Raw genomic sequence first — 10578 nt, forward strand, 5'->3', positions numbered from 1 at the left:
GCAGTTTTATTTCCAATGTGGGACAGTGACGGCGCTAGGGTATATTTTGGCTCTATCATTTTTGCACACTGGGATTAATACTCTATTAATACATCATGGTAAATCCCCATTTAACTTTACTAATTCAAATATAAAATATATAGCAGAAGAAATTAAATTCTTTTAAACGCGATTTATTCATTAATTACTGAGACTATCTAGTACCCATGACCACGCTCGCTGTAAAGTCTTCGAAACTCCGAGATATTAATATGTGTTGATTGTATTGCTTTAAAAAGTCTTTTATTTCTAAATATATAATTCTTGCATCAAATCAAACGACAATACTATATAATAGAAAAAATAAAGCAGTAGCAAAATGCTGCGTAAATAAGAAATACCTTGCGGTAAAAGCAAAAGTAGGCAAAAAAGAGTCGTCGAAATATAATGGGAACGAAGAACTATGCACTACCGCAAAACGTACTTTGCCGGTACGTGTCGGGTCATACAGACGGCGGATAAAATGGATTTATTATCACTAATGTAGACTTTTTTTTGGTGCTCATAATAGGCGAAGTACGTGACGATTCATTTGTTATTTTGTAGACGATGAAAATTTCTGTTTGTTTTGAGGCTTCGTGGTATAGGAATATAGAACATAGAAGCACGCAAAGTATAATATTGAAGATAATTTAATGTAGACCAACTTTTAATATCTAGATAACTTGGGAACATAGTATAATTAAGGTATTATATATGTAGAAGGTAATTAGAACCTCAGTATTAAAATATCCCATTTACGTTCCAAGACCTTGTTGATTATGTCCTTGAAAGAAATATTTTTTCTTTCTTTCCATTTGCTATCATGTGGACTATCCTTCATAGCAACATAATTTAAGATAATATTCTGTTGATATATATTTATTTGTCCATTTGTTACTGTTGTTATTTGATAAATACGGTTTTATCGACTTACCTCAAATAGAGGACAGACATCATGAGACTTAACAGGGACTTAATGTAGAGCATTTGAATATTAGGGACATTTTGTATCTAAGTAGTGCTGAAATGAAGTCTACCTATATGCCTGGATTGGCTTGTGCCGTATTAGATGTATGATAAAAGACAAAATATTCTCCTTTCTTGGATATAAGAAGAAGTAAAATAGATATTGAATATTTATAGCAGTATCGTTTTTAAAACTGGTGTAATAGTTGCTTTTCCTACAAAATGGATAGGAATATGAAATAAATTTTAAAGCATATTTACGCTATCCTTATTATGTTATCGTTTCACGCTCGTACGATTTTATAAGATACGTTTATAGAAGACTAGCTTCCGCCCGCGACTTCGCCCGCGTGGTGTTTTGATAAAAGGTAGCCTATGTTCTTTCTCAGGGTCTAAAGATTGTCTGTGCCAAATTTCATCAAAATCGGTTGAGAGGTTTAAGCGGGAAAGCGTAACAGACAGACAGACAGACAGAGTTACTTTGGCATTCATAATATTAGTAGGGAAGGGATTGGGCAAAAGTTACACGATATGTAGGTAGTTATAAACTATATTTCATATTTTATATGAAAAATTATGTATCAAAATCATTGTATAACTGTATATCTTGTTTCGCAATCAGAATAATGTGTAATACAACTAGGTTGTTTTGATTTAAAAAGATAATCATTATCATTTACTTACATCACAAAAAATAATAAAACTGTATCAAACAATAAATCATCTTACTCCACCATGTCTTTTACGATGATAAAAAGCCATTTTATCTAAAAAACACCGCAGCGTAACTTGACACTAACTAACGAAAGGAGATCACAAGGGAATTGGAACAACTACTAACAAATCTTTAGCGTTGTTTTTATCATTTCTTTTCCACATTTACCTGGTGAATGAATAAAAAATCAGTAACTTGTTTCTAGCATTAATTGACTTTTATGAATCTAAACTTAATTTTATAAAGCTTAGCTTGTTACTTATTTTTAAGAGTTTGTTTGTTTGTTTGTTTGAACGCACTAATCTTAGGAAAAATTCTTTCGGTGTTAGATAGCCCATTTATCGGGGAAGGCTATATATCATTACGCTAAGACCAACAAGAGCGGAGCCACGCGGGTGAAACCGCGAAGCGCAGCTAGTTAATTTATAAACATGATAGTTGATGAATTGATGAATAAGGATAATGCATAGAAATCACTTATTACCTATCTTATACGCGTGGAAGATAAACACGTATTAAACATACTTTTTCAAATAATTCAGCCGAAGCAAGGAATGTTTACTAGTCCATGAAACAAAAATATGGGAGCAGGCTAATTTATTATCATTGTGCAATCGAATAGATTAAATCTATATTATGTCATTTTATATCATAACCCCGAAATTGCTCTTCCAAACGATTATGCATACTGAACAATGGGAATTAAATTGCGGACACATTCAGCCAGGCAGATTATATCTCAATTATTATTGAATCTGTTCATTTTGTATCATACTCTGTTCTGAGCAAAACCCTTTCATATTTATTTATTACTCTGAATTATATAACATCCAAATTATAACTTTAAAGTTCCCAATACATTCAAATTTATAACAGTTCCTAATTTAAAATGACATCTTTGACGTTTAAACTGGCGCTCTTTTTGCTAGTGGCAACACTGATGACGTCATATTCCTTCTGTCAAGAAGAGACGACAGCAGCGACGACGGTGGCTGAAGAAGAAGAGGAAGAACCGCAGAAGAAAGGCTGTTCAATTTGGTGTTGGATACAGAAGATTGCTATGTTTATTATATCCCAGCTATTGAGCGGTAATTAAAGGTTTTGAAGTAATGCTTCTTTTATTTTCTCATTTTCATTAATAATGTTTTAACAAGGCTTAAAATAGATGTAATTTTAAGTTACATTTCGAAAAGAATTGAATTGAATGAAATTATAAAGTGGATTATATTGTCGATTTTTTAATTTGGACGTTTTGAAAAATCGACATACAAATCTCAAATCAAATTTATTAAAATTTATATATATTTATTGATTATCATATAACATTTTGCGCAGTTAAATATTTCTAAATGTATTAAAAATACAAGTTGCTCTCCATTGTAACGTCACTAGAAATTTATTTTTGTAAAACCATCACAATACAGCAACTACGAGTATATTTCAATGCTCTTGAGCAAAATTCCCAAAAGCCACAACTCTACAAAAGCTAAAATATAATCCTCATGCATATTCAATGAAACCATGTACATATATGAATCTAGTTGTGTCCCAAAGCTCATTCGCTAAGGTCAAACTAGAAGTTGCAGTTAGATTCAATTCAAACTATCTGCAGTTAAATTGTGTAGACATTGATTTATGATGTACTTACGTTATTATAATGCGTGTATTCTAAAGATTAGGGTAATTTATGTTAATTCTAGATTCACTATTCATTTATGTTATAATTTAAGCATGTTTTCATTGAATGCGATTAAGACTACCAATAAAAAAATGCATTTGATGTAATATAATATGTACATTAGTTATATATCATGCTGGTTGTTTTTATCCATAAATTTCTCAAATGTAAGGCTTGCATGTATTCCACATACATAATATTAAATGTGTTAGTTAAAACCAAATATAGGTACCTTATAGACTTAAGTATTGAAAACTTCTTTTACACTGCATACTGTAGACTAAACTGACCATTTTAAAGTCTAAAATAAATAAAATAAAACAACATCTTTATAAAACAGACTAACGAATGAAAACCCTTATTCAAAGTACCGATACGTAGGTGATTAGGAGGAAACTTTATTTATACTAACGCTTGAAAGGATTCAAAGCGAGTTGTCAAAGAGCTCGCAAAGTTTCAAGAAGTCTCGACTATTACCTCTGAGTTTTCAAGCAGAAGTTTGAAGATAAAAATTGTGTGCAATGTTCGTTATGATAACAGTTTAGGAAGATGACATGGTTGACTGCGTGAGCAAGAACGAACATTTTGTATGACAGCAAGTTTGTTAGATGCAAAAATAATCGACTTGTAAGTAAACCGTTTGTTGTTAGGTACAAACGGTTACAACAATCCAATTCAACCACTTAATAACTTTATTAATATATTATACTAGCGGCCCGCCCCGGCTTCGCCCGTGGTACATATGAAAAATAGATGTTGGCCGATTCTCAGACTTACCCGATATGCACAGAAAATTTCATGAGAATCGGTCCACCCGTTTCGGAGGAGTATGCAGACTAACATTGTGACACGAGAATTTTATATATAAGATGTTGTAATATTTATATGTTGTAATATTATATGTTTCTGACTGCTTCATTATTTATTTAATAAGAATGTGATATTCACGTGTAATTTCGCGTCCATGTCATTTACACATTAATTCAAACCTGTTTAGTGTTTACTAATTCCTAACCTGTTCAAAAATGTTTACTAATTATCAGTAATATGAGTGTATAACTTATGTATGCACAGTTAACCTGAAATTATATCAAAATAGTTTATGAAGTATAACAGATCTCGAATTAGTTTACGAAGACTTTAAAGTTAAACGAGTATATATATTGAATATGATTGATTAAATAATATTGTTCTCTTCTAATAATCTGTTATCCTAAGATAATAATACGTTGTATAATTAAGCGTGAAATCAACTCTATACTCGATGGTATCTTTGTAAGTATTCAAATTAAAATTACTCGTGTATGTTTACAAATCGGTGTTGTTTTTAAAAGTATCAACATACTTCTATTTGTTTACAAGCAATTTGAGAACAAACTTTTACTACTCTTTGTTGTTTCATTGTTTTCTGTGCAGCAAATGTTTGTTCTAACTGAAATAGAATTCTAGAACATTTTTGTTGAGTTGAGAGAATAGATGCTCTAGTATTTAGATTTGGTATCGAGCTGTTGTTTTCCTTGTTTTATCTTAATCTGAGAATCAAATGTTTGCAGATTATTATTGGACATTTTTGGGTTATCAGAATTCAGAGGGGGTGTAGGATGATCGAGAATGTACTTTCTTGTTTTATACTAGGACATATGGCAAAAATAATTTACTAATTATTTTTTATTCTAACATCTTAATGTGTAAATAGCAGAGGCACAAGAAGCAAGATAAAGTACCACGTAGGACTAGTTACTACAACTCTTTATGTATAACAATATTTTGGTTTTGCAGACAGTTCATTTACTTATACGTGTAAAAATTGGATTATAATCTGTCTATTTGGAATGTTTTATTAATTATTTTAACGACGAGAAAATACTTAGATATTTAAAAGAAATACTTTCGAATTGACATGGAATTAATAATGATAAATTGCACTCAAATTTTTAATGAACAATCACTTGGATGCCTGCCATATTTCTGAAACTGAATGGATGGTTGGCGTTTAAAATCGGAAAGCTTCATATTTATTTTTTCTCTGTAATTATAAAACTTAATTAAGCAAAGTGGGTTTAGATTAGTGAAGTATTTTTGAGAAGTGCTTATTGAGCATTTTTGATAAGGACTTTGAATAAAACAAAGTAGTAAGATACTTGTTTGTTAAAATATACCATATTTAAAGATAATATTAATACCTTAACATTAAATTAAACATGATTCCGTAAAAAATAGATACTTTTAAACAAATAAATATACCAAATAGCTACAACATTTCTTAAAGTAAGTAATATGATTCTTAACGTATATTATATCCAAGACTAGCTGCGCTCCGCGGTTTCACCCACGTGGCTCCGCTCCTGGTGGTATTAGCGTGATGATATATATAGCCTATAGCCTTCCTCGATGAATGGGCTATCTAACAACGAAAGAATATTTCAAATCGGACCAGTAATTCTTGAGATTAGCGCGTTCAAATAAACAAACAAACTCTTCAGCTTTATAATATTACCTCTAGTATAGACAAGTGAAGACATACATCGTAAATGAAGACATAAATCGGAAGGTGTGAATCGATTTTACTATGTTATTCCTTTCAGAGCTCCATAAGTACTTCGGAACTTGCAGTAACTGAGCCGGAAAGATTACTTTCTTGCTACAAGCCATGACTTCTTTATCAAACTTTTGCTGCTCGGTTAAAATATTATAATTTTTACTTCGGTGCACTTTTAGAGAATTTTAAATATAAGTTTTTCGCTTAGAGGTTATGTCATCAAGTACAAAGATAGGGATTTTGGAATATGTTTATTGATAGGTACTTATGAGGCAATAATTTTGTTGATAGTTTTGTATTGCCTAAAGCTACTATTAAATATTTCAATCTCCAATTATGATATTGTATGTCTATGTAAGTAATATGTATCGTTATTTGATTTCAGGCACAGTGTCGTCGTCCGGACTATATCATGTTATTTACTGTAAAATGTAACAGGCACCTTCTAATTTCTTATCCAAAAATATTCACACCCTTTCCACGTTGTAAATATTGGATATTGAATTTTGTAACATGATACATTAAATAAATAAAACCTAAACACTGACATAACAAGAATTCATACGATACCTACCTAACTATTAAATAACACTGACATAATAAGAATTTATACTATACTATTAAATGCCCATCGGAATACGTAATAAACGCTTTAACGGAGTCAAGAAAGAACTTTCTAGAAGGACGAGAAATGTTCTCGTTAGTGTGTACGGTTTCAAAGGACGTAATTGCTGTAAAACGAAACCTACTGGAATGGAACGTCCTATAAATAAATCTTTAATATTGCCCTCTGGAGGCTGGGCTTACATTTTTAGTTCTTCTATATTATGCAATATTCTTTTGATTCTCAAAGTTCTGAGAACGAAGATTAATTACTATTTTTGTTGCAAAAATAGTAATTAATCATAATAGCATATAGTAATTAAAAGTAATTAAAAAAAGGTGGGAGTTGATATTTATATAAATACTAGCGGTCCGCCCCGGCTTCGCCCGTGGTACATAATATTTACGTTTTCTCTACATACGAACCATCCTCGTACTTCAAGGAATATAATAAAAAAAGAATTATCGAAATCGGTTCAGCCGTTCCCGAGTTATGCGCTTACCAACACATTTTACGATTCATTTTTATATATAAGATTAATACAACGTTCTGCGTAAAGCTGAAAATAATGTTTTAAGTTAAGCGGGCGTATATTGTATTCATGAAAAGTTTATTTAGTGTTTATTTAGAACAAATACATTTGGTATTGGTAATTTTATGTGTATATTAATTAAAGTTGAAATGTTTTTTTAGTTGTGAAGTGTTACGAACTTACGAGTTGTTTCACTTATAAATGAAAAATAAATCAAACGTTTAAGAAATAATATGAATCCTACTATTTATTAGTAGATGCGTCAATGCGCACTTGGTGCTATTTAATAATTAAAATAAAATGATATGTAGAAATGTCACGTCTCCAAAATAGCTCTACCTAAAACGACCTTAAAACCAACTCTACGATGACATTTGCATAATAAAACACGAAATCGAGTTCAGATTTATTAGAACAAAATCCGATATAGATGTGTGCAATCATTAAAAACCTTCGCTTTCTTGCACACGTCCTGTTTGTGTTGTGTCGCTTCAGCGCTTTCGACGCAGGAGGCTCCGTTGTCATTCATTATCGTTCTGTTGTCTAGCTGGTGGGCTAGTTGCACACGTTTTCTGAAAATAATAAAAAAATGGTTGTCTGTAAAGTCGGTTTACTGACGATAGTTGAACGTGACAACGTCCGATTGTGCTTCTTTGTCGCTCGTTCCGCGCTCTCGCTTGCACTTCAAGCCTTACATGGAACGCCTCAGAGCGAGGTAACGCCGCATGAGTCATGTTTTTTCGTGCGTGCAGCCGGCTCTATCGAATTATAAGACGTTGTCACGTCAAAACATAATTTTAAAAGGTCATATTTGTTATCATTGCAGACTGAGTATATAGAAATCTGGGGTTTAATTTTCTTTCACCGATAAGAGTAGAGATTTAGACAATGTGTAAATAAATAGACGGTCGTCTGGGATTGTACCGACTATTTTTTTATGGAAGTCGAAAGTTCTGACATTGAGCACATATTTTTCAATAGTGAGAATGTCAGTAGTTACTTCACTTACCATTTTAATAGGTGAAATATCACGGTTTTTGCGACAGAAGGAAGTGCTAAGAAGAAAATTAATGCAACCATAAGAATGGTAAACTTATCTTAAGACACGCATTTTTTAAAAAGATATAAGTATTTTAATCCAATTTTCGCACAATGAATATTCCTCTTTCAGAACACCTATACGTATCTTAATTAAAAGATTTAGGGCCGATTTTTCAATGCTTGGATATATTGATATAATAATGTATAAAACTACCATTTTAAAAACGTATTCTAATTGTCTGTATTTGACAGCTTACGTGACATTTTAATATTATCGTGTAATACTTTATTGGACGGATAAGTTTTATCCAAGCATTGAAAAATCGGCCCTTAAACACATACCGATACACATCCAAATTGATCTGCCCGCTACCGTTCATGATACCGAATTTCTTAAGCACGCAGTATATAATACAGGACTCATCGGACTCTTGAAGGTCTATCTTCTTCCCCTTAGGGTACATTTCATTGAGACACTGCTCTGCGATCAGGTCAGACGTCTTATCATGCGCATACATGACTGACATGCGTGCATATACTTGGGTGAACATTAGCAGTATTATGTAGAACAACACTGAAAAAGAATTTTGATGTTATCAATACATAGTATGAAGCAAAGTCGCTTCTGTCCTAACATCTGTATGTATGCTTAGACCTACCGAACGGATTTTGATGCAGTTTATTTATAGATAGAATAATTCAATAGGAAGGGCTTGTATAATTTATTAGGTTTTAGATAAAGTGGGCGAAGTCGCGGGCGGAAAGTTAGTGTACATACAATATACATGATATAAAAATTATCCAGACAAACATTGAATATCCTTTAGTTTTTTGGAAGTCTATTAAAAATATGACAAAAGGAAAGAATAAGGTAATATAGCATTTTAAGTACGAATATAAAATGTAAAATAGGAATGTATAATTGTATAACGTTAATTTTAAGCTTTATAGCCTTATCAAGATGGGTTCAGAATGAGAATTATTATAAAGAGATTTCAGATAAAGCAAATTTATTACATAATTACTTATTTAATTTATTTACGTTTTGAACATTATATGAGTAAACTTTTGTTACTTGAATTGAAATAAATTTAATTTCGTAGTCTCTTTTGACCAATATTTCAAATACATTGCGAATTTTACCATCACTCTGAATATTCTTCTGAGTTCCTACTTAATATTATAATTGCAAAAGTTTTATAAGGATAAAATTGAGGATAATGTGGGGACATTTTATTATTCAAATACTTAAGTGGAATTGATTTATGTTGACTATGTATATAATATAAATAATGGTGTGTATTTTTGTAGACATTTTTGTTTTTATATTCAATTTAAGGAAATAGTGGCGTCATTCGCGTGGTACCTGGGTAAAAAATACTTATGTGCTACCTATAATGTCCAGTCTATAATTTATCGTTTTACCAAATATCATACAGATCTGATAAGCTGCTTTTGTGAAAAAGAGTCACAAGCATCCATATATTATTATAAATTTTCGCGTTTATAATGAAGTAGGATGTCCGATACACACATAAATGATTAAGATCAAAACGTAGAGTATATTATATACTTGTAAATTCTTTTTGAAATTATCAACTATCAAAACATTCAAAACTCTTTTCAAGTAAAAACTTCCAAACTTTCAAACATACTCTCAATAAATACTTTTATTGTGTGTAAACTAAAAAGGAAACATTTTACAATAAAAACAAACATTGTAGTCATACACAAGGTTTTATTCGTATAAAATTATGAAATATTACATTAATAACAGAAAGTACAACAAAACAATACATATTGTATACATTCATACATTATTTGCACAAGGTAACATTATTTATACTTCTGAATTTATACATTGATTCAATAATTATACGGAAAAACCGCATTATTAACATAATTTCTCAATATTAACATTAACTTTGTTTGCTTCACTCAAACAAGGTAAAAATAAAAGTATACTTAAAATATACATAATTATGAAATATAAACACATAATAAATACTAAAATAAATCAGTCATCAATATCCTTAAAAGATATAACATACAACTGCGTGCAATCATTGAACACTTTAGCCTTTTTACACACGTCATGATCCAAATTCATGCCATTTATATTCTGTGCGCAAGTTTCCCCTACATCAGAAATCAGTACTCTCGGGTCATACCTATGTATGGCTTGAACCCTTCTATAGTAATTATGAATATTGATTACACCATCATTCGACATGATACCAAACTTCTTCAGCACACAATGAATTATACAGGGGATATCATTCCGGTCTATATGCAAGGGGTATTTATACAGGCTCTTAGGGTACATTTCCATGAGGCATTCATTTGTTACCAAGTCACTTCTCTTGTCGCGCGCGTAAAGAATTGATAGAGAAGGTTCAGAATCCAAGTTTTGTGACAGGAATTTATTCTTGTAGCAATCCGCTGACAAGATTAATGGCAGGACAGCGATGAGTAACGCTGA

General features: G+C 31.3%; 2 protein-coding genes across 2 annotated transcripts; both read right to left on the reverse strand.

Annotated features, from left to right (window-relative positions):
• Window positions 1–7464: 7464 nt before the first annotated feature.
• On the reverse strand, window positions 7465–8614 carry LOC149897135 (uncharacterized). Its single transcript, XM_090117005.1, has 2 exons — window positions 8439–8614; window positions 7465–7627 (listed from the first exon to the last, which is right to left on the reverse strand). Exons 1-2 carry the CDS (start codon window positions 8612–8614, stop codon window positions 7465–7467), a joined length of 339 nt encoding a protein of 112 aa, XP_089973131.1.
• Window positions 8615–10113: 1499 nt separating this feature from the next.
• Window positions 10114–10578, reverse strand: LOC149897136 (uncharacterized; the record flags this gene model as incomplete). Its single annotated transcript, XM_090116623.1, has 1 exon — window positions 10114–10578. A coding segment is annotated over one exon (465 nt), but the record flags the coding sequence as incomplete, so codon positions are not given.

The sequence above is a fragment of the Colias eurytheme genome, chromosome 26, assembly GCF_061535395.1.
Source record: "Colias eurytheme isolate Ceu_HAF_F1 chromosome 26, ilColEury1 Martin Lab GWU primary, whole genome shotgun sequence".
Classification (NCBI taxonomy): Eukaryota; Metazoa; Arthropoda; class Insecta; order Lepidoptera; family Pieridae; genus Colias; species Colias eurytheme.

Bases quoted from the DNA above. Each gene is read 5' to 3' on its own strand.
- LOC149897135 (XM_090117005.1), bottom strand. From the start codon at position 8,614: ATGTATGCGCATGATAAGACGTCTGACCTGATCGCAGAGCAGTGTCTC. The intron at 7,628-8,438 runs GTATGTGTTTAA...TATTATTTTCAG, and splicing joins ATCAATTTGGATGTGTATCG to AAAACGTGTGCAACTAGCCC.